The 27,709-nt window shown below is 43.9% G+C and overlaps 1 protein-coding gene across 3 annotated transcripts in view; it reads right to left on the bottom strand.

Moving 5' to 3' along the window:
- LOC110519363 (alpha-actinin-2) overlaps positions 1–27,709 on the bottom strand; it is a 131,078-nt gene that overhangs the window by 4,277 nt on the left and 99,092 nt on the right. For all 3 annotated transcript variants that reach the window (XM_090217880.1, XM_090217881.1, XM_090217882.1), the window contains 5 exons: positions 22,042–22,224; positions 21,254–21,388; positions 19,547–19,726; positions 17,098–17,244; positions 3,352–3,417 (listed from right to left, as the gene is read on the bottom strand). In XM_090217880.1, coding sequence (XP_090074006.1) covers positions 3,352–3,417; positions 17,098–17,244; positions 19,547–19,726; positions 21,254–21,388; positions 22,042–22,224 — 711 coding nt within the window. The remainder of the gene's footprint in view (positions 1–3,351; positions 3,418–17,097; positions 17,245–19,546; positions 19,727–21,253; positions 21,389–22,041; positions 22,225–27,709) is intronic.

The raw sequence follows: 27,709 nt of genomic DNA, 5'->3' as shown, positions 1-27,709 counted from the left end.
GATAAAGGGTAATGTTTGATACATTACTCATGTCCTAGCTAATAAAGGGTAATGTTTGATTCATTACTCATGTCCTAGCTGATAAAGGGTAATGTTTGATACATTACTCATGTCCTAGCTAATAAAGGGTAATGTTTGATTCATTACTCATGTCCTAGCTGATAAAGGGTTATGTTTGATACATTACTCATGTCCTAGCTAATAAAGGGTAATGTTTGATTCATTACTCATGTCCTACCTGGTAAAGGGTAATGTTTGATACATTACTCATGGCCTGCCTGATAAAGGGTTATGTTTGATACATTACTTATGTCCTAGCTGATAAAGGGTAATGTTTGATACATTACTCATGTCCTAGCTGATAAAGGGTTATGTTTGATACATTACTCATGTCCTAGCTGATAAAGGGTTATGTTTGATACATTACTCATGTCCTAGCTGATAAAGGGTTATGTTTGATTCTTTACACTATTTTTGACCAGGGCTCTGTGGACCCTATGAGCGCTATGTGTTCTGGTCAAAACTAGGGCAGTGTATGGGTAATAGGGTACCATTTGGGCCGCCTGTTATCTGAACACTACAGAGAGAGAGACCAGTCTGTTATCTGAACACTGCAGAGAGAGACCAGCCTGTTATCTGAACACTGCAGAGAGAGACCAGCCTGTTATCTGTACACTGCAGAGAGAGAGACCAGTCTGTTATCTGAACACTGCAGAGAGAGACCAGCCTGTTATCTGTACACTGCAGAGAGAGACCAGCCTGTTATCTGAACACTGCAGAGAGAGAGACCAGTCTGTTATCTGAACACTGCAGAGAGAGACCAGTCTGTTATCTGAACACTGCAGAGAGAGAGACCAGTCTGTTATCTGAACACTGCAGAGAGAGACCAGCCTGTTATCTGTACACTGCAGAGAGAGAGACCAGTCTGTTATCTGTACACTACAGAGAGAGACCCGTCTGTTATCTGAACACTACAGAGAGAGACCAGCCTGTTATCTGTACACTACAGAGAGAGACCAGCCTGTTATCTGAACACTACAGAGAGAGACCAGCCTGTTATCTGTACACTACAGACAGAGACCAGCCTGTTATCTGTACACTACAGAGAGAGACCAGTCTGTTATATGTACACTACAGAGAGAGACCAGTCTGTTATCTGTAAACTACAGAGAGAGACCAGCCTGTTATCTGTACACTGCAGAGAGAGACCAGTCTGTTATCTGTAAAATACAGAGAGAGAACAGTCTGTTATCTGTACACTGCAGAGAGAGACCAGTCTGTTATCTGTACACTGCAGAGAGACACCAGTCTGTTATCTGAACACTGCAGAGAGAGACCAGCCTGTTATCTGTACACTACAGAGAGAGACCAGCCTGTTATCTGTACACTACAGAGAGAGACCAGCCTGTTATCTGTACACTGCAGAGAGAGACCAGCCTGTTATCTGTACACTACAGAGAGAGACCAGCCTGTTATCTGCACACTGCAGAGAGAGAGACCAGTCTGTTATCTGCACACTGCAGAGAGAGACCAGCCTGTTATCTGTACACTACAGAGAGAGACCAGCCTGTTATCTGAACACTACAGAGAGAGCCCAGTCTGTTATCTGAACACTGCAGAGAGAGACCAGCCTGTTATCTGAACACTGCAGAGAGAGACCAGTCTGTTATCTGAACACTGCAGAGAGAGACCAGCCTGTTATCTGAACACTGCAGAGAGAGACCAGCCTGTTATCTGAACACTGCAGAGAGAGACCAGCCTGTTATCTGAACACTGCAGAGAGAGACCAGCCTGTTATCTGAACACTGCAGAGAGAGACCAGTGAATCTACCATTAATGACTGGGGGTGACTCTGCCATTAATGACTGGGGGTGACTCTACCATTAATGACTGGGGGTGACTCTGCCATTAATGACTGGGGGTGACTCTGCCATTAATGACTGGGGGTGACTCTACCATTAATGACTGGGGGTGACTCTGCCATTAATGACTGGGGGTGACTCTGCCATTAATGACTGGGGGTGACTCTGCCATTAATGACTGGGGGTGACTCTACCATTAATGACTGGGGGTGACTCTGCCATTAATGACTGGGGGTGACTCTGCCATTAATGACTGGGGGTGACTCTGCCATTAATGACTGGGGGTGACTCTGCCATTAATGACTGGGGGTGACTCTGCCATTAATGACTGGGGGTGACTCTGCCATTAATGACTGGGGGTGACTCTGTCATTAATGACTGGGGGTGACTCTGCCATTAATGACTGGGGGTGACTCTGCCATTAATGACTGGGGGTGAATCTGTCATTAATGACTGGGGGTGAATCTGTCATTAATGACTGGGGGTGACTCTGCCATTAATGACTGGGGGTGACTCTGCCATTAATGACTGGGGGTGACTCTGCCATTAATGACTGGGGGTGAATCTGTCATTAATGACTGGGGGTGAATCTACCCTATATAGTGCATTACCTATTCCCTATATAGTGCATTACCTATTCCCTATATAGTGCACTACCTATTCCCTATATAGTGCATTACCTATTCCCTATATAGTGCATTACCTATTCCCTATATAGTGCACTACCTATTCCCTATATAGTGCACTACCTATTCCCTATATAGTGCACTACCTATTCCCTATATAGTGCACTACCTATTCCCTATATTCCTTCACCAGAGCCCTGTGAGCCCTATGATCCCTGGTCAACAGTAGTGCACTATATAGTAAACAGAGCCCTATGAGCCCTGGTCAACAGTAGTGCACTATATAGTGAACAGAGCCCTATGAGCCCTGGTCAACAGTAGTGGACTATATAGTGAACAGAGAGCCATTTGAGTCACACCAGCTACTGAGTGACACTACCAGCTGGCCATACCAGCTATGTGTGCTGCTACCCTGGAATAGAAATACCGTTGACACCAATACTTAGCGTATCTGGAGGCCATTTTGGATCAGGATCAACAGTTTTAAATACACTGACAGATAATATTGATCATTCTGATGAAAATGTAGTCACTTTTATAGATTAATGTTACTTAAACAGTGACAGACATTTTTGCGGAAGTCTTATGACAGTCCTATGACAGTCCTATGACAGTCTTATGACAGTCCTATGACAGTCCTATGACAGTCCTATGACAGTCCTATGACAGTCCTATGACAGTCTTATGACAGTCTTATGACAGTCTTATGACAGTCTTATGACAGTCTTATGACAGTCCTATGACAGTCTTATGACAGTCCTATGACAGTCTTATGACAGTCCTATGACAATCTTATGACAGTCCTATGACAGTCTTATGACAGTCCTATGACAGTCCTATGACAGCTCATTCTATGTATTTACCAGATCATAGCCCATGGAGATCAGACAGGCTCTGAAGTCATCTGTCTCCATGCCTCCTTTCTTCTTCTGCAGGGTGTAGAGGAGGAGGAGGAGGAGGGAGGAAGAGGAGGGAGAGGAGGAGGGGAGAGGAGGAGTAGGGAGAGGAGGAGTAGGGAGAGGAGGAGTAGGGAGAGGAGGAGGGGAGAGGAGTAGAGAGGTGGAGGAGGAGGGGAGAGGAGGATGAGAAGGAGGAGGGGAGTGGAGTAGAGAGGTGGAGGAGGATGGAGAGGAGGAGGGGAGAGGAGTAAAGAGGAGGAGGAGGGAGAGGAAGAGGAGGGAGAGGAGGAGTAGGGAGAGGAGGAGGGGAGAGGAGGGGGAGGATGAGAAGGAGGAGGAGAAGAAGGAGGGGAGTGGAGTAGAGAGGTGGAGGAGGGAGAGGAGGAGGGGAGAGGAGGAGTAGGGAGAGGAGGAGGGAAGAGGAGTAGAGAGGTCGAGGAGGAGGAGGAAAAGGAGGACTAGGGAGAGGAGGAGGGGAGAGGAGGAGGAGGGGAGAGGAGGATGAGAAGGAGGAGGGAAGTGGCGTAGAGAGGTGGAGGAGGAGGAGGGGAGAGGAGTAAAGAGGTGGAGGAGGAGGAGGAGGAGGAGGGAGAGGAAGAGGAGGGAGAGGAGTAGAGAGGTGGAGGAGGAGGGGAGGAGGAGGATGAGAAGGAGGAGGGGAGTGGAGTAGAGAGGTGGAGGAGGGAGAGGAGGGAGAGGAGGAGGGGAGAGAAGTAGAGAGGAGGAGGAGGGAAAGGAGGAGGAGGGAAAGGAGGAGGAGGAGGAGGGAGGAGTAGAGAGGTGGTGAAGGAGGGATAGGAGGAGTGTGGAGAGGAAGAGAGGAGAGGAAGAGAGGTATGGGGAGGGAGGGAGGGAGGGAGGGAGGTAGGGGGAGAGAGGATATGACAAGGAGAGGAGATGTATGGGAGACAGACGGACGTACAGACAGTGACAAGAAGCACAAGACAAAGAACAGAGAGAGAGAAAAGATAATTAATTTAGTGTCTTTGATGAGATTTGATAAACACCATGTCATTGTTTCTCTAACAGAGAGAGATATTGCCTTCAATGACACCTACAGCACAAACAACTGGATACAGCACACACAATACTATATATACACTATACAATACTATATATACACATCTGGGCCTGTATTCAGGGACCGTCTCAGTAGGAGTGGTGATCTAGGATCAGGTCATAGTCTCAGTAGGAGTGGTGATCTAGAATCAGGTCATAGTCTCAGTAGGAGTGGTGATCTAGGATCAGGTCATAGTCTCAGTAGGAGTGGTGATCTAGGATCAGGTCATAGTCTCAGTAGGAGTGCTGATCTAGGATCAGGTCATAGTCTCAGTAGGAGTGGTGATCTAGGATCAGGTCATAGTCTCAGTAGAAGTGGTGATCTAGGATCAGGTCATAGTCTCAGTAGGAGTGCTGATCTAGGATCAGGTCATAGTCTCAGTAGGAGTGGTGATCTAGGATCAGGTCATAGTCTCAGTAGGAGTGGTGACTGGAACCATCTTTAACCTCCTCCAGAGAACAAGTCACTTCATTATTCTGAAACACAACTAGTGTTGAATGGTGTTACTGCAGTTATCTGAAACACAACTAGTGTTGAATGGTGTTACTGCAGTTATCTGAAACACTAGTGTTGAATGGTGTTTACTGCAGTTATCTGAAACACAACTAGTGTTGAATGGTGTTACTGCAGTTATCTGAAACACAACTAGTGTTGAATGGTGTTTACTGCAGTTATCTGAAACACAACTAGTGTTGAATGGTGGTACTGCAGTTATCTGAAACACAACTAGTGTTGAATGGTGTTACTGCAGTTATCTGAAACACAACTAGTGTTGAATGGTGTTACTGCAGTTATCTGAAACACAACTAGTGTTGAATGGTGTTTACTGCAGTTATCTGAAACACAACTAGTGTTGAATGGTGTTACTGCAGTTATCTGAAACAACTAGTGTTGAATGGTGTTACTGCAGTTATCTGAAACACAACTAGTGTTGAATGGTGGTACTGCAGTTATCTGAAACACAACTAGTGTTGAATGGTGTTACTGCAGTTATCTGAAACAACTAGTGTTGAATGGTGTTACTGCAGTTATCTGAAACAACTAGTGTTGAATGGTGTTACTGCAGTTATCTGAAACACAACTAGTGTTGAATGGTGTTACTGCAGTTATCTGAAACACAACTAGTGTTGAATGGTGTTACTGCAGTTATCTGAAACACAACTAGTGTTGAATGGTGTTTACTGCAGTTATCTGAAACACAACTAGTGTTGAATGGTGTTACTGCAGTTATCTGAAACAACTAGTGTTGAATGGTGTTACTGCAGTTATCTGAAACACAACTAGTGTTGAATGGTGTTACTGCAGTTATCTGAAACACAACTAGTGTTGAATGGTGTTTACTGCAGTTATCTGAAACACAACATGTGTTGAATGGTGTTTACTGCAGTTATCTGAAACACAACTAGTGTTGAATGGTGTTACTGCAGTTATCTGAAACACAACTAGTGTTGAATGGTGTTTACTGCAGTTATCTGAAACACAACTAGTGTTGAATGGTGGTACTGCAGTTATCTGAAACACAACTAGTGTTGAATGGTGTTACTGCAGTTATCTGAAACAACTAGTGTTGAATGGTGTTACTGCAGTTATCTGAAACACAACTAGTGTTGAATGGTGGTACTGCAGTTATCTGAAACACAACTAGTGTTGAATGGTGTTACTGCAGTTATCTGAAACAACTAGTGTTGAATGGTGTTACTGCAGTTATCTGAAACAACTAGTGTTGAATGGTGTTACTGCAGTTATCTGAAACACAACTAGTGTTGAATGGTGTTACTGCAGTTATCTGAAACAACTAGTGTTGAATGGTGTTTACTGCAGTTATCTGAAACACAACATGTGTTGAATGGTGGTACTGCAGTTATCTGAAACACAACTGGTGTTGATTGGTGTTTACTGCAGTTATCTGAAACACAACATGTGTTGAATGGTGTTACTGCAGTTATCTGAAACACAACTAGTGTTGAATGGTGTTTACTGCAGTTATCTGAAACACAACTAGTGTTGAATGGTGTTACTGCAGTTATCTGAAACACAACTAGTGTTGAATGGTGTTACTGCAGTTATCTGAAACACAACTAGTGTTGAATGGTGTTACTGCAGTTATCTGAAACAACTAGTGTTGAATGGTGTTACTGCAGTTATCTGAAACACAACTAGTGTTGAATGGTGTTACTGCAGTTATCTGAAACACAACTAGTGTTGAATGGTGTTACTGCAGTTATCTGAAACACAACTAGTGTTGAATGGTGTTTACTGCAGTTATCTGAAACACAACTCGTGTTGATTGGTGTTTACTGCAGTTATCTGAAACACAACTAGTGTTGAATGGTGGTACTGCAGTTATCTGAAACACAACTAGTGTTGAATGGTGTTTACTGCAGTTATCTGAAACACAACATGTGTTGAATGGTGTTTACTGCAGTTATCTGAAACAACTAGTGTTGAATGGTGGTACTGCAGTTATCTGAAACAACTGGTGTTGAATGGTGTTTACTGCAGTTATCTGAAACAACTGGTGTTGAATGGTGTTTACTGCAGTTATCTGAAACACAACTAGTGTTGAATGGTGTTTACTGCAGTTATCTGAAACAACTAGTGTTGAATGGTGTTTACTGCAGTTATCTGAAACAACTAGTGTTGAATGGTGTTTACTGCAGTTATCTGAAACAACTAGTGTTGAATGGTGTTACTGCAGTTATCTGAAACACAACTGGTGTTGAATGGTGTTACTGCAGTTATCTGAAACACAACTAGTGTTGAATGGTGTTACTGCAGTTATTTGAAACACAACATGTGTTGAATGGTGTTTACTGCAGTTATCTGAAACACAACTAGTGTTGAATGGTGTTACTGCAGTTATCTGAAACACAACTAGTGTTGAATGGTGTTACTGCAGTTATCTGAAACAACTAGTGTTGAATGGTGTTTACTGCAGTTATCTGAAACAACTAGTGTTGAATGGTGTTACTGCAGTTATCTGAAACACAACTGGTGTTGAATGGTGTTACTGCAGTTATCTGAAACACAACTAGTGTTGAATGGTGGTACTGCAGTTATTTGAAACACAACATGTGTTGAATGGTGTTTACTGCAGTTATCTGAAACACAACTAGTGTTGAATGGTGTTACTGCAGTTATCTGAAACACAACTAGTGTTGAATGGTGTTACTGCAGTTATCTGAAACACAACTAGTGTTGAATGGTGTTACTGCAGTTATCTGAAACAACTAGTGTTGAATGGTGTTACTGCAGTTATCTGAAACACAACTAGTGTTGAATGGTGTTACTGCAGTTATCTGAAACAACTAGTGTTGAATGGTGTTACTGCAGTTATCTGAAACACAACATGTGTTGAATGGTGTTACTGCAGTTATCTGAAACAACTGGTGTTGAATGGTGTTACTGGTTATCTGAAACAACTGGTGTTGAATGGTGGTACTGCAGTTATCTGAAACAACTAGTGTTGAATGGTGTTTACTGCAGTTATCTGAAACACAACATGTGTTGAATGGTGTTACTGCAGTTATCTGAAACAACTAGTGTTGAATGGTGGTACTGCAGTTATCTGAAACAACTGGTGTTGAATGGTGGTACTACAGTTATCTGAAACACAACTAGTGTTGAATGGTGTTACTGCAGTTATCTGAAACACAACTAGTGTTGAATGGTGTTTACTGCAGTTATCTGAAACACAACTGGTGTTGAATGGTGTTACTGCAGTTATCTGAAACACAACTAGTGTTGAATGGTGGTACTGCAGTTATCTGAAACACAACTAGTGTTGAATGGTGTTACTGCAGTTATCTGAAACACAACTAGTGTTGAATGGTGTTACTGCAGTTATCTGAAACACAACATGTGTTGAATGGTGTTACTGCAGTTATCTGAAACAACTAGTGTTGAATGGTGTTTACTGCAGTTATCTGAAACACAACTGGTGTTGAATGGTGTTACTACAGTTATCTGAAACAACTAGTGTTGAATGGTGTTACTACAGTTATCTGAAACACAACTAGTGTTGAATGGTGTTACTGCAGTTATCTGAAACACAACTAGTGTTGAATGGTGTTACTGCAGTTATCTGAAACACAACTAGTGTTGAATGGTGGTACTGCAGTTATCTGAAACAACTAGTGTTGAATGGTGGTACTGCAGTTATCTGAAACAACTAGTGTTGAATGGTGTTACTGCAGTTATCTGAAACACAACATGTGTTGAATGGTGTTTACTGCAGTTATCTGAAACAACTGGTGTTGAATGGTGGTACTGCAGTTATCTGAAACACAACTAGTGTTGAATGGTGTTACTGCAGTTATCTGAAACACAACATGTGTTGAATGGTGTTTACTGCAGTTATCTGAAACACAACTAGTGTTGAATGGTGTTTACTGCAGTTATCTGAAACACAACTAGTGTTGAATGGTGTTTACTGCAGTTATCTGAAACACAACTAGTGTTGAATGGTGGTACTACAGTTATCTGAAACAACTGGTGTTGAATGGTGGTACTGCAGTTATCTGAAACACAACTAGTGTTGAATGGTGTTACTGCAGTTATCTGAAACAACTGGTGTTGAATGGTGGTACTGCAGTTATCTGAAACACAACTAGTGTTGAATGGTGGTACTGCAGTTATCTGAAACACAACTAGTGTTGAATGGTGTTTACTGCAGTTATCTGAAACAACTAGTGTTGAATGGTGGTACTGCAGTTATCTGAAACAACTAGTGTTGAATGGTGTTTACTGCAGTTATCTGAAACAACTAGTGTTGAATGGTGGTACTGCAGTTATCTGAAACAACTGGTGTTGAATGGTGTTTACTGCAGTTATCTGAAACAACTGGTGTTGAATGGTGTTTACTGCAGTTATCTGAAACACAACTAGTGTTGAATGGTGTTTACTGCAGTTATCTGAAACAACTAGTGTTGAATGGTGTTTACTGCAGTTATCTGAAACAACTAGTGTTGAATGGTGGTACTGCAGTTATCTGAAACAACTAGTGTTGAATGGTGTTTACTGCAGTTATCTGAAACAACTAGTGTTGAATGGTGGTACTGCAGTTATCTGAAACAACTAGTGTTGAATGGTGTTACTACAGTTATCTGAAACACAACATGTGTTGAATGGTGTTTACTGCAGTTATCTGAAACACAACTAGTGTTGAATGGTGTTTACTGCAGTTATCTGAAGCAACTGGTGTTGAATGGTGTTACTGCAGTTATCTGAAACACAACTAGTGTTGAATGGTGGTACTGCAGTTATCTGAAACACAACTAGTGTTGAATGGTGTTACTGCAGTTATCTGAAACACAACATGTGTTGAATGGTGTTACTGCAGTTATCTGAAACACAACTAGTGTTGAATGGTGGTACTGCAGTTATCTGAAACACAACTAGTGTTGAATGGTGGTACTGCAGTTATCTGAAACACAACATGTGTTGAATGGTGTTACTGCAGTTATCTGAAACACAACTAGTGTTGAATGGTGTTACTGCAGTTATCTGAAACAACTGGTGATGAATGGTGTTACTGGTTATCTGAAACACAACTAGTGTTGAATGGTGTTTACTGCAGTTATCTGAAACACAACATGTGTTGAATGGTGTTTACTGCAGTTATCTGAAACACAACTAGTGTTGAATGGTGTTTACTGCAGTTATCTGAAACACAACATGTGTTGAATGGTGTTTACTGCAGTTATCTGAAACAACTGGTGTTGAATGGTGTTTACTGCAGTTATCTGAAACAACTAGTGTTGAATGGTGGTACTGCAGTTATCTGAAACACAACATGTGTTGAATGGTGTTACTGCAGTTATCTGAAACACAACTAGTGTTGAATGGTGTTACTGCAGTTATCTGAAACAACTGGTGTTGAATGGTGTTACTGGTTATCTGAAACACAACTAGTGTTGAATGGTGTTTACTGCAGTTATCTGAAACACAACATGTGTTGAATGGTGTTTACTGCAGTTATCTGAAACACAACTAGTGTTGAATGGTGTTACTGCAGTTATCTGAAACAACTAGTGTTGAATGGTGGTACTGCAGTTATCTGAAACAACTGGTGTTGAATGGTGTTTACTGCAGTTATCTGAAACAACTGGTGTTGAATGGTGTTTACTGCAGTTATCTGAAACACAACTAGTGTTGAATGGTGTTTACTGCAGTTATCTGAAACAACTAGTGTTGAATGGTGTTTACTGCAGTTATCTGAAACAACTAGTGTTGAATGGTGGTACTACAGTTATCTGAAACACAACTAGTGTTGAATGGTGGTACTGCAGTTATCTGAAACACAACTAGTGTTGAATGGTGGTACTGGTTATCTGAAACACAACTAGTGTTGAATGGTGTTTACTGCAGTTATCTGAAACAACTAGTGTTGAATGGTGTTTACTGCAGTTATCTGAAACAACTGGTGTTGAATGGTGGTACTACAGTTATCTGAAACACAACTAGTGTTGAATGGTGTTTACTGCAGTTATCTGAAACACAACATGTGTTGAATGGTGTTACTGCAGTTATCTGAAACAACTAGTGTTGAATGGTGTTTACTGCAGTTATCTGAAACAACTGGTGTTGAATGGTGGTACTACAGTTATCTGAAACAACTAGTGTTGAATGGTGTTACTGCAGTTATCTGAAACAACTAGTGTTGAATGGTGTTTACTGCAGTTATCTGAAACACAACATGTGTTGAATGGTGGTACTGCAGTTATCTGAAACACAACTGGTGTTGATTGGTGTTTACTGCAGTTATCTGAAACACAACATGTGTTGAATGGTGTTACTGCAGTTATCTGAAACACAACTAGTGTTGAATGGTGTTTACTGCAGTTATCTGAAACACAACTAGTGTTGAATGGTGTTACTGCAGTTATCTGAAACACAACTAGTGTTGAATGGTGTTACTGCAGTTATCTGAAACACAACTAGTGTTGAATGGTGTTACTGCAGTTATCTGAAACAACTAGTGTTGAATGGTGTTACTGCAGTTATCTGAAACACAACTAGTGTTGAATGGTGTTACTGCAGTTATCTGAAACACAACTAGTGTTGAATGGTGTTACTGCAGTTATCTGAAACACAACTAGTGTTGAATGGTGTTTACTGCAGTTATCTGAAACACAACTCGTGTTGATTGGTGTTTACTGCAGTTATCTGAAACACAACTAGTGTTGAATGGTGGTACTGCAGTTATCTGAAACACAACTAGTGTTGAATGGTGTTTACTGCAGTTATCTGAAACACAACATGTGTTGAATGGTGTTTACTGCAGTTATCTGAAACAACTAGTGTTGAATGGTGGTACTGCAGTTATCTGAAACAACTGGTGTTGAATGGTGTTTACTGCAGTTATCTGAAACAACTGGTGTTGAATGGTGTTTACTGCAGTTATCTGAAACACAACTAGTGTTGAATGGTGTTTACTGCAGTTATCTGAAACAACTAGTGTTGAATGGTGTTTACTGCAGTTATCTGAAACAACTAGTGTTGAATGGTGTTTACTGCAGTTATCTGAAACAACTAGTGTTGAATGGTGTTACTGCAGTTATCTGAAACACAACTGGTGTTGAATGGTGTTACTGCAGTTATCTGAAACACAACTAGTGTTGAATGGTGTTACTGCAGTTATTTGAAACACAACATGTGTTGAATGGTGTTTACTGCAGTTATCTGAAACACAACTAGTGTTGAATGGTGTTACTGCAGTTATCTGAAACACAACTAGTGTTGAATGGTGTTACTGCAGTTATCTGAAACAACTAGTGTTGAATGGTGTTTACTGCAGTTATCTGAAACAACTAGTGTTGAATGGTGTTACTGCAGTTATCTGAAACACAACTGGTGTTGAATGGTGTTACTGCAGTTATCTGAAACACAACTAGTGTTGAATGGTGGTACTGCAGTTATTTGAAACACAACATGTGTTGAATGGTGTTTACTGCAGTTATCTGAAACACAACTAGTGTTGAATGGTGTTACTGCAGTTATCTGAAACACAACTAGTGTTGAATGGTGTTACTGCAGTTATCTGAAACACAACTAGTGTTGAATGGTGTTACTGCAGTTATCTGAAACAACTAGTGTTGAATGGTGTTACTGCAGTTATCTGAAACACAACTAGTGTTGAATGGTGTTACTGCAGTTATCTGAAACAACTAGTGTTGAATGGTGTTACTGCAGTTATCTGAAACACAACATGTGTTGAATGGTGTTACTGCAGTTATCTGAAACAACTGGTGTTGAATGGTGTTACTGGTTATCTGAAACAACTGGTGTTGAATGGTGGTACTGCAGTTATCTGAAACAACTAGTGTTGAATGGTGTTTACTGCAGTTATCTGAAACACAACATGTGTTGAATGGTGTTACTGCAGTTATCTGAAACAACTAGTGTTGAATGGTGGTACTGCAGTTATCTGAAACAACTGGTGTTGAATGGTGGTACTACAGTTATCTGAAACACAACTAGTGTTGAATGGTGTTACTGCAGTTATCTGAAACACAACTAGTGTTGAATGGTGTTTACTGCAGTTATCTGAAACACAACTGGTGTTGAATGGTGTTACTGCAGTTATCTGAAACACAACTAGTGTTGAATGGTGGTACTGCAGTTATCTGAAACACAACTAGTGTTGAATGGTGTTACTGCAGTTATCTGAAACACAACTAGTGTTGAATGGTGTTACTGCAGTTATCTGAAACACAACATGTGTTGAATGGTGTTACTGCAGTTATCTGAAACAACTAGTGTTGAATGGTGTTTACTGCAGTTATCTGAAACACAACTGGTGTTGAATGGTGTTACTACAGTTATCTGAAACAACTAGTGTTGAATGGTGTTACTACAGTTATCTGAAACACAACTAGTGTTGAATGGTGTTACTGCAGTTATCTGAAACACAACTAGTGTTGAATGGTGTTACTGCAGTTATCTGAAACACAACTAGTGTTGAATGGTGGTACTGCAGTTATCTGAAACAACTAGTGTTGAATGGTGGTACTGCAGTTATCTGAAACAACTAGTGTTGAATGGTGTTACTGCAGTTATCTGAAACACAACATGTGTTGAATGGTGTTTACTGCAGTTATCTGAAACAACTGGTGTTGAATGGTGGTACTGCAGTTATCTGAAACACAACTAGTGTTGAATGGTGTTACTGCAGTTATCTGAAACACAACATGTGTTGAATGGTGTTTACTGCAGTTATCTGAAACACAACTAGTGTTGAATGGTGTTTACTGCAGTTATCTGAAACACAACTAGTGTTGAATGGTGTTTACTGCAGTTATCTGAAACACAACTAGTGTTGAATGGTGGTACTACAGTTATCTGAAACAACTGGTGTTGAATGGTGGTACTGCAGTTATCTGAAACACAACTAGTGTTGAATGGTGTTACTGCAGTTATCTGAAACAACTGGTGTTGAATGGTGGTACTGCAGTTATCTGAAACACAACTAGTGTTGAATGGTGGTACTGCAGTTATCTGAAACACAACTAGTGTTGAATGGTGTTTACTGCAGTTATCTGAAACAACTAGTGTTGAATGGTGGTACTGCAGTTATCTGAAACAACTAGTGTTGAATGGTGTTTACTGCAGTTATCTGAAACAACTAGTGTTGAATGGTGGTACTGCAGTTATCTGAAACAACTGGTGTTGAATGGTGTTTACTGCAGTTATCTGAAACAACTGGTGTTGAATGGTGTTTACTGCAGTTATCTGAAACACAACTAGTGTTGAATGGTGTTTACTGCAGTTATCTGAAACAACTAGTGTTGAATGGTGTTTACTGCAGTTATCTGAAACAACTAGTGTTGAATGGTGGTACTGCAGTTATCTGAAACAACTAGTGTTGAATGGTGTTTACTGCAGTTATCTGAAACAACTAGTGTTGAATGGTGGTACTGCAGTTATCTGAAACAACTAGTGTTGAATGGTGTTACTACAGTTATCTGAAACACAACATGTGTTGAATGGTGTTTACTGCAGTTATCTGAAACACAACTAGTGTTGAATGGTGTTTACTGCAGTTATCTGAAGCAACTGGTGTTGAATGGTGTTACTGCAGTTATCTGAAACACAACTAGTGTTGAATGGTGGTACTGCAGTTATCTGAAACACAACTAGTGTTGAATGGTGTTACTGCAGTTATCTGAAACACAACATGTGTTGAATGGTGTTACTGCAGTTATCTGAAACACAACTAGTGTTGAATGGTGGTACTGCAGTTATCTGAAACACAACTAGTGTTGAATGGTGGTACTGCAGTTATCTGAAACACAACATGTGTTGAATGGTGTTACTGCAGTTATCTGAAACACAACTAGTGTTGAATGGTGTTACTGCAGTTATCTGAAACAACTGGTGTTGAATGGTGTTACTGGTTATCTGAAACACAACTAGTGTTGAATGGTGTTTACTGCAGTTATCTGAAACACAACATGTGTTGAATGGTGTTTACTGCAGTTATCTGAAACACAACTAGTGTTGAATGGTGTTTACTGCAGTTATCTGAAACACAACATGTGTTGAATGGTGTTTACTGCAGTTATCTGAAACAACTGGTGTTGAATGGTGTTTACTGCAGTTATCTGAAACAACTAGTGTTGAATGGTGGTACTGCAGTTATCTGAAACACAACATGTGTTGAATGGTGTTACTGCAGTTATCTGAAACACAACTAGTGTTGAATGGTGTTACTGCAGTTATCTGAAACAACTGGTGTTGAATGGTGTTACTGGTTATCTGAAACACAACTAGTGTTGAATGGTGTTTACTGCAGTTATCTGAAACACAACATGTGTTGAATGGTGTTTACTGCAGTTATCTGAAACACAACTAGTGTTGAATGGTGTTACTGCAGTTATCTGAAACAACTAGTGTTGAATGGTGGTACTGCAGTTATCTGAAACAACTGGTGTTGAATGGTGTTTACTGCAGTTATCTGAAACAACTGGTGTTGAATGGTGTTTACTGCAGTTATCTGAAAGACAACTAGTGTTGAATGGTGTTTACTGCAGTTATCTGAAACAACTAGTGTTGAATGGTGTTTCCTGCAGTTATCTGAAACAACTAGTGTTGAAAGGTGGTACTACAGTTATCTGAAACACAACTAGTGTTGAATGGTGGTACTGCAGTTATCTGAAACACAACTAGTGTTGAATGGTGGTACTGGTTATCTGAAACACAACTAGTGTTGAATGGTGTTTACTGCAGTTATCTGAAACAACTAGTGTTGAATGGTGTTTACTGCAGTTATCTGAAACAACTGGTGTTGAATGGTGGTACTACAGTTATCTGAAACAACTAGTGTTGAATGGTGTTACTGCAGTTATCTGAAACAACTAGTGTTGAATGGTGTTACTGCAGTTATCTGAAACACAACTAGTGTTGAATGGTGGTACTACAGTTATCTGAAACAACTAGTGTTGAATGGTGGTACTACAGTTATCTGAAACACAACTAGTGTTGAATGGTGTTTACTGCAGTTATCTGAAACACAACATGTGACTGCTGCCATGCCAGAGGAAGGATTTAGTGGTTACTATTTAGTAACAGGTGTACATAGTTTGGTCAGTACCTGGATGTTATGTCTCACCCAGACTGATCAGGCAAGCTCTGAACTCCTCACAGGGCAGTCTGCCAGACCTGTCCTGCAGGCAGCCACACAGCCACACACACAGGATCCATGGTGTCAGTAACAGTGAGCACGTTAGCTGAATGTCATTAGGATGGATTGTTGTTTTGATCTGTAATATTACAAACATTTGCCAAAATACTAAGTGAGTGAGTTCCAAATCACAAGCGGTCAAGGCCTTGAGTTAGATAAGTCACCTTCCTGGACTTAGAAACAATATAACAGTCATTACCACACAGGAACAGGACAGAGACACAGAGGGACACAGAGGGGTACACAACCCTGTCGAAGTGGGTTAGGGTCAGGGACACGGAGGGGTACACAACCCTGTCGAAGTGGGTTAGGGTCAGGGACACTGGAAAGACACGGAGGGACACAGAGGGGGACACAACCCTGTCGAAGTGGGTTAGGGCCAGGGACACTGGAAAGACACGGAGGGAAACAGAGGGGTACACAACCCTGTCGAAGTGGGTTAGGGTCAGGGACACTGGAAAGACACAGAGGAGTACACAACCCTGTCGAAGTGGGTTAGGGTCAGGGACACTGGAAAGACACAGAGGAGTACACAACCCTGTCGAAGTGGGTTAGGGTCAGGGACACTGGAAAGACACGGAGGGACACAGAGGGGTACACAACCCTGTTGAAGTGGGTTAGGGTCAGGGACACGGAGGGGTACACAACCCTGTCGAAGTGGGTTAGGGTCAGGGACACTGGAAAGACACGGAGGGACACAGAGGGGTACACAACCCTGTCGAAGTTGGTTAGGGTCAGGGACACGGAGGGGTACACAACCCTGTCGAAGTGGGTTAGGGTCAGGGACACTGGAAAGACACGGAGGAGTACACAACCCTGTCGAAGTGGGTTAGGGTCAGGGACACTGGAAAGACACAGAGGGGGACACAACCCTGTCAAAGTGGGTTAGAGGCAGGGACACTGGAAAGACACAGAGGGACACAGAGAGATACAGAGGGACACGGAGGGACACGAAGGGACACAGTACCCTGTCAAAGTGAGTGAAAGACTGGCGGAACTCGTTCATCTGTTGCTGGCTGATGCCTTTAGCGTCGCGCGTCAGAATCTGGGTCTCGATCTCATTGATGGTTCTAGCGATGGTGGTCAACAGCTGCTCCCAACCCACACGGATATGCTGCAGAGAGGGAGAGAGAGAGAGAGAGAGAGAGAGAGAGAGAGAGGGAGTGGGAGAGAGAGAGGGAGAGAGAGAGAGAGAGAGGAGGAAGAAGGCCAAGTCACAGGGTGGGATCTGGACCCCGGTCTACCGGGCACAAGGCCGAAGGCCAAGTCACAGGGTGGGATCTGAACCCTGTTCTACTGGGCACAAGGCTGAAGGACCAAGTCACAGGGTGGGATCTGAACCCTGTTCTACTGGGCACAAGGCCGAAGGCCAAGTCACAGGGTGGGATCTGAACCCCGGGCTACCGGGCACAAGTCACAGGGTGGGATCTGAACCCTGTTCTACCGGGCACAAGGCTGAAGGCCAAGTCACAAGGTGGGATCTGAAGCCTGTTCTACTGGGCACAAGGCCGAAGGCCAAGGCACAGGGTGGGATCTGAACCCCGGTCTACCGGGCACAAGGCTGAAGGCCAAGTCACAGGGTGGGATCTGAACCCCAGGCTACCGGGCACAAGTCACAGGGTGGGATCTGAACCACGGTCTACCGGGCACAAGGCTGAAAGCCAAGTCACAGGGTGGGATCTGAACCCTGTTCTACCGGGCACAAAGCTGAAGGCCAAGTCACAGGGTGGGATCTGAACCCTGTTCTACCGGGCACAAGGCTGAAGGCCAAGGCACAGGGTGGGATCTGAACCCCGGTCTACCGGGCACAAGGATGAAGGCCAAGTCATAGGGTGGGATCTGAACCCCAGGCTACCGGGCACAAGGCTGAAGGCCAAGTCACAGGGTGGGATCTGAACCCCGGTCTACCCGGGCACAAGGCTGAAGGCCAAGTCACAGGGTGGGATCTGAACCCCGGTCTACCCGGGCACAAGGCTGAAGGCCAAGTCACAGGGTGGGATCTGAACCCCGGTCTACTGGGCACAAGGCCGAAGGCCAAGTCACAGGGTGGGATCTGAACCCCAGGCTACTGGGCACAAGGCTGAAGGCCAAGTCACAGGGTGGGATCTGAACCCTGTTCTACTGGGCACAAGGCTGAAGGACCAAGTCACAGGGTGGGATCTGAACCCTGTTCTACTGGGCACAAGGCCGAAGGCCAAGTCACAGGGTGGGATCTGAACCCCGGGCTACCGGGCACAAGTCACAGGGTGGGATCTGAACCCTGTTCTACCGGGCACAAGGCTGAAGGCCAAGTCACAAGGTGGGATCTGAAGCCTGTTCTACTGGGCACAAGGCCGAAGGCCAAGTCACAGGGTGGGATCTGAACCCCAGGCTACCGGGCACAAGGCTGAAGGCCAAGTCACAGAGTGGAATCTGAACCCCGGTCTAACGGGCACAAGGCTGAAGGCCAAGTTACAGGGTGGGATCTGAACCCTGTTCTACCAGGCACAAGGCTGAAGGCCAAGTTACAGGGTGGGATCTGAACCCTGTTCTACCGGGCACAAGGCTGAAGGCCAAGTCACAGGGTGGGATCTGAACCCTGTTCTACCGGGCACAAGGCTGAAGGCCAAGTCACAGGGTGGGATCTGAACCCTGTTCTACTGGGCACAATGCCGAAGGCCAAGTCACAGGGTGGGATCTGAACCCCGGGTTACCGGGCACAAGTCACAGGGTGGGATCTGAACCCTGTTCTACCGGGCACAAGGCTGAAGGCCAAGTCACAAGGTGGGATCTGAAGCCTGTTCTACTGGGCACAAGGCCGAAGGCCAAGTCACAGGGTGGGATCTGAACCCCAGGCTACCGGGCACAAGGCTGAAGGCCAAGTCACAGAGTGGAATCTGAACCCCGGTCTAACGGGCACAAGGCTGAAGGCCAAGTTACAGGGTGGGATCTGAACCCTGTTCTACCAGGCACAAGGCTGAAGGCCAAGTTACAGGGTGGGATCTGAACCCTGTTCTACCGGGCACAAGGCTGAAGGCCAAGTCACAGGGTGGAATCTGAACCCTGTTCTACCGGGCACAAGGCTGAAGGCCAAGTAACAGGGTGGGATCTGAACCCTGTTCTACCTGGCACAAGGCTGAATGCCAAGTAACAGGGTGGGATCTGAACCCTGTTCTACCGGGCACAAGTCACAGGGTGGGATCTGAACCCTGTTCTACCGGGCACAAGTCACAGGGTGGGATCTGAACCCCGGTCTACCGGGCACAAGGCCGAAGGCCAAGTCCCAGGGTGGGATCTGAACCCTGCTCTACGTGGAAAAACAACAGCTTAACCATTAGGCCAAGAGTAGTAAGGTTTCGTGATCATAAAACAGATCCCAACAAGTTATTTGTGAGAATGATCTCTGAATCGTTCCAGTCCCACAATAAGCTACTCACCTCCATGGTGTAGTTGGTGTGTTTGTTGTCGAACACCAGGGACTCTTGGATGTGTTGATGGTCTCCCTCTAGCTTGTCGATGTTGGACTTGTAGTTGATGATGACCTGTTCAAACTGCTTCAGCTGACTCATCTGGTCCTCCAGAGAACCTCCGATGTCGACGGAACTACGACCGATCTCCTGGTGGAGAGAGGAGGAGAAAAAAACGTCGCCGTCACAATCGGACCAAAATGGCACCCTATTCCCTACATAGTGCACTACTTTTGCCTAGGGTCCGTAGGCCTCTGGTCAAAAGTAGTGACACTATATAAGGGGATAGGGAGCCATTTTGGAACGTAGAATTTGTGTTGGTGTTCAGAACATCCGCTGAGCTGCAGGCCAGTGTTTAGCATCTGTTGGTTGGTGGGTTGGTGGGTAATCAGTATGCAGCTTGGGTCCTAGGTGCCAGGGTTCGGTTGGTTGGTTGGTGGGTTGGTGGGTAATCAGTATGCAGCTTGGGCCCTAGGTGCCAGGGTTCGGTTGGTTGGTTGGTGGGTTGGTGGGTAATCAGTATGCAGCTTGGGTCCTAGGTGACAGGGTTCGGTTGGTTGGTGGGTTGGTGGGTAATCAGTATGCAGCTTGGGTCCTAGGTGCCAGGGTTCGGTTGGTTGGTGGGTTGGTGGGTACTCAGTATGCAGCTTGGGCCCTAGGTGCCAGGGTTCGGTTGGTTGGTGGGTTGGTGGGTAATCAGTATGCAGCTTGGGTCCTAGGTGCCAGGGTTCGGTTGGTTGGTTGGTGGGTTGGTGGGTAATCAGTATGCAGCTTGGGTCCTAGGTGCCAGGGTTCGGTTGGTTGGTGGGTTGGTGGGTAATCAGTATGCAGCTTGGGTCCTAGGTGCCAGGGTTCGGTTGGTTGGTGGGTTGGTGGGTAATCAGTATGCAGCTTGGGTCCTAGGTGCCAGGGTTCGGTTGGTTGGTGGGTTGGTGGGTAATCAGTATGCAGCTTGGGTCCTAGGTGCCAGGGTTCGGTTGGTTGGTTGGTGGGTTGGTGGGTAATCAGTATGCAGCTTGGGTCCTAGGTGCCAGGGTTCGGTTGGTTGGTGGGTTGGTGGGTAATCAGTATGCAGCTTGGGCCCTAGGTGCCAGGGTTCGGTTGGTTGGTTGGTTGGTTGGTGGGTAATCAGTATGCAGCTTGGGCCCTAGGTGCCAGGGTTCGGTTGGGGGATCAATTCCATTACCAGTACGTCCATTCAGGAAGTCAACTGAAACTCCAAATTCCAATAATATTTACTTCCTGAATGGACTGAATTTAAATGGAATTGATCCTCCCAACCCTAGAAGGTACAGATCCCTACAGGTGCACAGCACAGGAGGCAGGTGAGGGGAGGACAGCTCACAATAACGTCTGTAATGGACTGAACGGAGTAGAAACCAGGTGTTCGATTCCATTCATGTAGTTCTAGCCGCTTTAAAACTTCTAGAGGATAGGGGGCAGTATTTTGGCGTCCGGATGAAAAGCCCAAAGTAAAATGCCTGTTACTCAGGCCCAGAAGCTAGGATATGCATATTATTGGTTGATTTGGATAGAAAACACTCTAAAGTTTCAAAAAATGTTAAAATAATGATTGGGAGTATAACAGAACTGATTCTACAATGAGCCCGTCTAAGGTGCCGCCTGTTGTACATGACATGGCGTCAGGTGACCGAGGTCAGGACAGGTCTGTCTCACCTCCATCCTGGTCTGGATCCACGGTCCGATGATGTTGGCCTGGGCAGCAAACTGGCGTCTGAGACGTTCGTTGGCGTGCTGTCTGGCTAGTTCCTCCTGGAGAATACTGTTTCTCTGGGGAACCAGCTTCTTCACCTGATCAACGGGACAGAAAGGGTTAATCCCTGGTTAACACAATGGGACGGTTTCTTCATTTGAGTGCTTTTTTTAGTCTAGGACTTCATCTGTGTCTGGGAATCTGTCTATAGTTAACACAGGGTTTGTTCAATCACACTGATCCCTGGGGCTTTTTTATTATAGCCAAGCACAAAAACCCCCTGATTTAACTCATCAGTGAATCATCAAGCCGTTGATTAGTGAATCAGGTGTGTTAGCACTGGGCTGTAATGAAAGCCTGCTGTATACCATGAGGTTCTCCTGGATCGAGATTGAAGACCTTTAACACAAACATTCACAGTACAACACACACAAACATTCACAGTACAACACACACAGACATTCACAGTACAACACACACAAACATTCACAGTACAACACACACAGACATTCACAGTACAACACACACAGACATTCACAGTACAACACACACAAACATTCACAGTACAACACACACAAACATTCACAGTACAACACACACAGACATTCACAGTACAACACACACAAACAACAGACATTGTCTGCATCCCAAATGGATCTAGTTAAAATTAGTGCGCTATAATATATTATATTATAAGGAATCGGGTCCCATTTGGGACGCAGACAGTGTCCCTAGAGACGCTAGTAGCTACCTTGTCCCATTTAAGTCCTATCTCCGTCGGTGTGATGTCACTGTAGGGGTTGGTGAGGTTGGGGGAGATGCCGTAGCTCTGGGCTATCTTCTGCACCTCCGTGTAGATGCTCAGGATGGCCTGTCTCTCACAGTCAGCCTCCGGAAGGGTGGCCTTGAACTGGTCATGGGCTGAGATCAGGCTCTGCAGAGCGAGGTGGAGAGCAGACCGAGTTACAGAGGAACCGGCGTTGTCATCCGGCGTTCTGAGATGCCATGGTGTCAAACAAACACAGGCCAGACAGTCGGCGAATCAACACAGCATCATGTTACTATCTGATAGGTAACAATGGAAGGAACACAGCATCATGCTGCTATCTGATAGGAGACAAAGGAAGGGACACAGCATCATGTTATTATCTGATAGGAGACAATGGAAAGAACACAGCATCATGTTACTAAACTAAACATGTCTTTACCTGGATGTCATCCACAGTGTGAACTGTCTTTACCTGGATGTCATCCACAGTGTGAACTGTCTTTACCTGGATGTCATCCACAGTGTGAACTGTCTTTACCTGGATGTCATCCACAGTGTGAACTATAAACATGTCTTTACCTGGATGTCATCCACAGTGTGAACTATAAACATGTCTTTACCTGGATGTCATCCACAGTGTGAACTATGAACATGTCTTTACCTGGATGTCATCCACAGTGTGAACTGTCTTTACCTGGATGTCATCCACAGTGTGAACTATAAACATGTCTTTACCTGGATGTCATCCACAGTGTGAACTGTCTTTACCTGGATGTCATCCACAGTGTGAACTATGAACATGTCTTTACCTGGATGTCATCCACAGTGTGAACTGTCTTTACCTGGATGTCATCCACAGTGTGAACTATAAACATGTCTTTACCTGGATGTCATCCACAGTGTGAACTGTCTTTACCTGGATGTCATCCACAGTGTGAACTGTCTTTACCTGGATGTCATCCACAGTGTGAACTATGAACATGTCTTTACCTGGATGTCATCCACAGTGTGAACTGTCTTTACCTGGATGTCATCCACAGTGTGAACTGTCTTTACCTGGATGTCATCCACAGTGTGAACTATGAACATGTCTTTACCTGGATGTCATCCACAGTGTGAACTGTCTTTACCTGGATGTCATCCACAGTGTGAACTGTCTTTACCTGGATGTCATCCACAGTGTGAACTATGAACATGTCTTTACCTGGATGTCATCCACAGTGTGAACTATGAACATGTCTTTACTTGGATGTCATCCACAGTGTGAACTATAAACATGTCTTTACCTGGATGTCATCCACAGTGTGAACTGTCTTTACCTGGATGTCATCCACAGTGTGAACTGTCTTTACCTCGATGTCATCCACAGTGTGAACTATAAACATGTCTTTACCTGGACGTCATCCACAGTGTGAACTGTCTTTACCTGGATGTCATCCACAGTGTGAACTATGAACATGTATTTACCTGGATGTCATCCACAGTGTGAACTATAAATACGTCTTTACCTGGATGTCATCCACAGTGTGAACTATGAACATGTCTTTACCTGGATGTCATCCACAGTGTGAACTGTCTTTACCTGGATGTCATCCACAGTGTGAACTATAAACATGTCTTTACCTGGATGTCATCCACAGTGTGAACTATAAACATGTCTTTACCTGGATGTCATCCACAGTGTGAACTATGAACATGTCTTTACCTGGATGTCATCCACAGTGTGAACTGTCTTTACCTGGATGTCATCCACAGTGTGAACTATAAACATGTGTTTACCTGGATGTCATCCACAGTGTGAACTGTCTTTACCTGGATGTCATCCACAGTGTGAACTATGAACATGTCTTTACCTGGATGTCATCCACAGTGTGAACTGTCTTTACCTGGATGTCATCCACAGTGTGAACTATAAACATGTCTTTACCTGGATGTCATCCACAGTGTGAACTGTCTTTACCTGGATGTCATCCACAGTGTGAACTGTCTTTACCTGGATGTCATCCACAGTGTGAACTATGAACATGTCTTTACCTGGATGTCATCCACAGTGTGAACTGTCTTTACCTGGATGTCATCCACAGTGTGAACTGTCTTTACCTGGATGTCATCCACAGTGTGAACTATGAACATGTCTTTACCTGGATGTCATCCACAGTGTGAACTGTCTTTACCTGGATGTCATCCACAGTGTGAACTGTCTTTACCTGGATGTCATCCACAGTGTGAACTATGAACATGTCTTTACCTGGATGTCATCCACAGTGTGAACTATGAACATGTCTTTACTTGGATGTCATCCACAGTGTGAACTATAAACATGTCTTTACCTGGATGTCATCCACAGTGTGAACTGTCTTTACCTGGATGTCATCCACAGTGTGAACTGTCTTTACCTCGATGTCATCCACAGTGTGAACTATAAACATGTCTTTACCTGGACGTCATCCACAGTGTGAACTGTCTTTACCTGGATGTCATCCACAGTGTGAACTATGAACATGTATTTACCTGGATGTCATCCACAGTGTGAACTATAAATACGTCTTTACCTGGATGTCATCCACAGTGTGAACTATGAACATGTCTTTACCTGGATGTCATCCACAGTGTGAACTGTCTTTACCTGGATGTCATCCACAGTGTGAACTGTCTTTACCTGGATGTAATCCACAGTGTGAACTATGAACATGTCTTTACCTGGATGTCATCCACAGTGTGAACTGTCTTTACCTGGATGTCATCCACAGTGTGAACTATGAACATGTCTTTACCTGGATGTCATCCACAGTGTGAACTGTCTTTACCTGGATGTCATCCACAGTGTGAACTGTCTTTACCTGGATGTCATCCACAGTGTGAACTGTCTTTACCTGGATGTCATCCACAGTGTGAACTGTCTTTACCTGGATGTCATCCACAGTGTGAACTGTCTTTACCTGAATGTCATCCACAGTGTGAACTGTCTTTACCTGGATGTCATCCACAGTGTGAACATGTCTTTACCTGGATGTCATCCACAGTGTGAACTATGAACATGTCTTTACTTGGATGTCATCCACAGTGTGAACTATAAACATGTCTTTACCTGGATGTCATCCACAGTGTGAACTATGAACGTGTCTTTACGTGGATGTCATCCACAGTGTGAACTGTCTTTACCTGGATGTCATCCACAGTGTGAACTATGAACATGTCTTTACCTGGATGTCATCCACAGTGTGAAATGTCTTTACCTGGATGTCATCCACAGTGTGAACTGTCTTTACCTGGATGTCATCCACAGTGTGAACTATGAACATGTCTTTACCTGGATGTCATCCACAGTGTGAACTATGAACATGTCTTTACCTGGATGTCATCCACAGTGTGAACTATGAACATGTCTTTACCTGGATGTCATCCACAGTGTGAACTGTCTTTACCTGGATGTCATCCACAGTGTGAACTATGAACATGTCTTTACCTGGATGTCATCCACAGTGTGAACTATAAACATGTCTTTACCTGGATGTCATCCACAGTGTGAACTATGAACATGTATTTACCTGGATGTCATCCACAGTGTGAACTATAAATACGTCTTTACCTGGATGTCATCCACAGTGTGAACTATGAACATGTCTTTACCTGGATGTCATCCACAGTGTGAACTGTCTTTACCTGGATGTCATCCACAGTGTGAACTGTCTTTACCTGGATGTCATCCACAGTGTGAACTATGAACATGTCTTTACCTGGATGTCATCCACAGTGTGAACTGTCTTTACCTGGATGTCATCCACAGTGTGAACTATGAACATGTCTTTACCTGGATGTCATCCACAGTGTGAACTGTCTTTACCTGGATGTCATCCACAGTGTGAACTGTCTTTACCTGGATGTCATCCACAGTGTGAACTGTCTTTACCTGGATGTCATCCACAGTGTGAACTGTCTTTACCTGGATGTCATCCACAGTGTGAACTATGAACATGTCTTTACTTGGATGTCATCCACAGTGTGAACTATAAACATGTCTTTACCTGGATGTCATCCACAGTGTGAACTATGAACATGTCTTTACGTGGATGTCATCCACAGTGTGAACTGTCTTTACCTGGATGTCATCCACAGTGTGAACTATGAACATGTCTTTACCTGGATGTCATCCACAGTGTGAAATGTCTTTACCTGGATGTCATCCACAGTGTGAACTGTCTTTACCTGGATGTCATCCACAGTGTGAACTATGAACATGTCTTTACCTGGATGTCATCCACAGTGTGAACTATAAACATGTCTTTACCTGGATGTCATCCACAGTGTGAACTGTCTTTACCTGGATGTCATCCACAGTGTGAACATGTCTTTACCTGGATGTCATCCACAGTGTGAACTATAAACCCTGGATGTCATCCACAGTGTGAACTGTCTTTACCTGGATGTCATCCACAGTGTGAACTATGAACATGTCTTTACTTGGATGTCATCCACAGTGTGAACTATAAACATGTCTTTACCTGGATGTCATCCACAGTGTGAACTATGAACATGTCTTTACGTGGATGTCATCCACAGTGTGAACTGTCTTTACCTGGATGTCATCCACAGTGTGAACTATGAACATGTCTTTACCTGGATGTCATCCACAGTGTGAACTATGAACATGTCTTTTCCTGGATGTCATCCACAGTGTGAACTGTCTTTACCTGGATGTCATCCACAGTGTGAACTATAAACATGTCTTTACCTGGATGTCATCCACAGTGTGAACTGTCTTTACCTGGATGTCATCCACAGTGTGAACTATAAACATGTCTTTACCTGGATGTCATCCACAGTGTGAACTGTCTTTACCTGGATGTCATCCACAGTGTGAACTATGAACATGTCTTTACCTGGATGTCATCCACAGTGTGAACTATGAACATGTCTTTACCTGGATGTCATCCACAGTGTGAACTATAAACATGTCTTTACCTGGATGTCATCCACAGTGTGAACTATGAACATGTCTTTACCTGGATGTCATCCACAGTGTGAACTATGAACATGTCTTTACCTGGATGTCATCCACAGTGTGAACTATAAACATGTCTTTACCTGGATGTCATCCACAGTGTGAACTATAAACATGTCTTTACCTGGATGTCATCCACAGTGTGAACTATAAACATGTCTTTACCTGGATGTCATCCACAGTGTGAACTATAAACATGTCTTTACCCTGTATGTCATCCACAGTGTGAACATGTCTTTACCTGGATGTCATCCACAGTGTGAACATGTCTTTACCTGGCTGTCATCCACAGTGTGAACTGTCTTTACCTGGATGTCATCCACAGTGTGAACTGTCTTTACCTGGATGTCATCCACAGTGTGAACTGTCTTTACCTGGATGTCATCCACAGTGTGAACTATGAACATGTCTTTACTTGGATGTCATCCACAGTGTGAACTATAAACATGTCTTTACCTGGATGTCATCCACAGTGTGAACTATGAACATGTCTTTACGTGGATGTCATCCACAGTGTGAACTGTCTTTACCTGGATGTCATCCACAGTGTGAACTATGAACATGTCTTTACCTGGATGTCATCCACAGTGTGAAATGTCTTTACCTGGATGTCATCCAAAGTGTGAACTGTCTTTACCTGGATGTCAT

The sequence above is a fragment of the Oncorhynchus mykiss genome, chromosome 23 (genome assembly GCF_057628025.1).
Source record: "Oncorhynchus mykiss isolate SJ-2025 chromosome 23, ASM5762802v1, whole genome shotgun sequence".
NCBI classification, from domain to species: Eukaryota; Metazoa; Chordata; class Actinopteri; order Salmoniformes; family Salmonidae; genus Oncorhynchus; species Oncorhynchus mykiss.
Note: the sequence above shows the minus strand (reverse complement) of the source record. Positions and strands in the feature narration are given on the sequence as shown.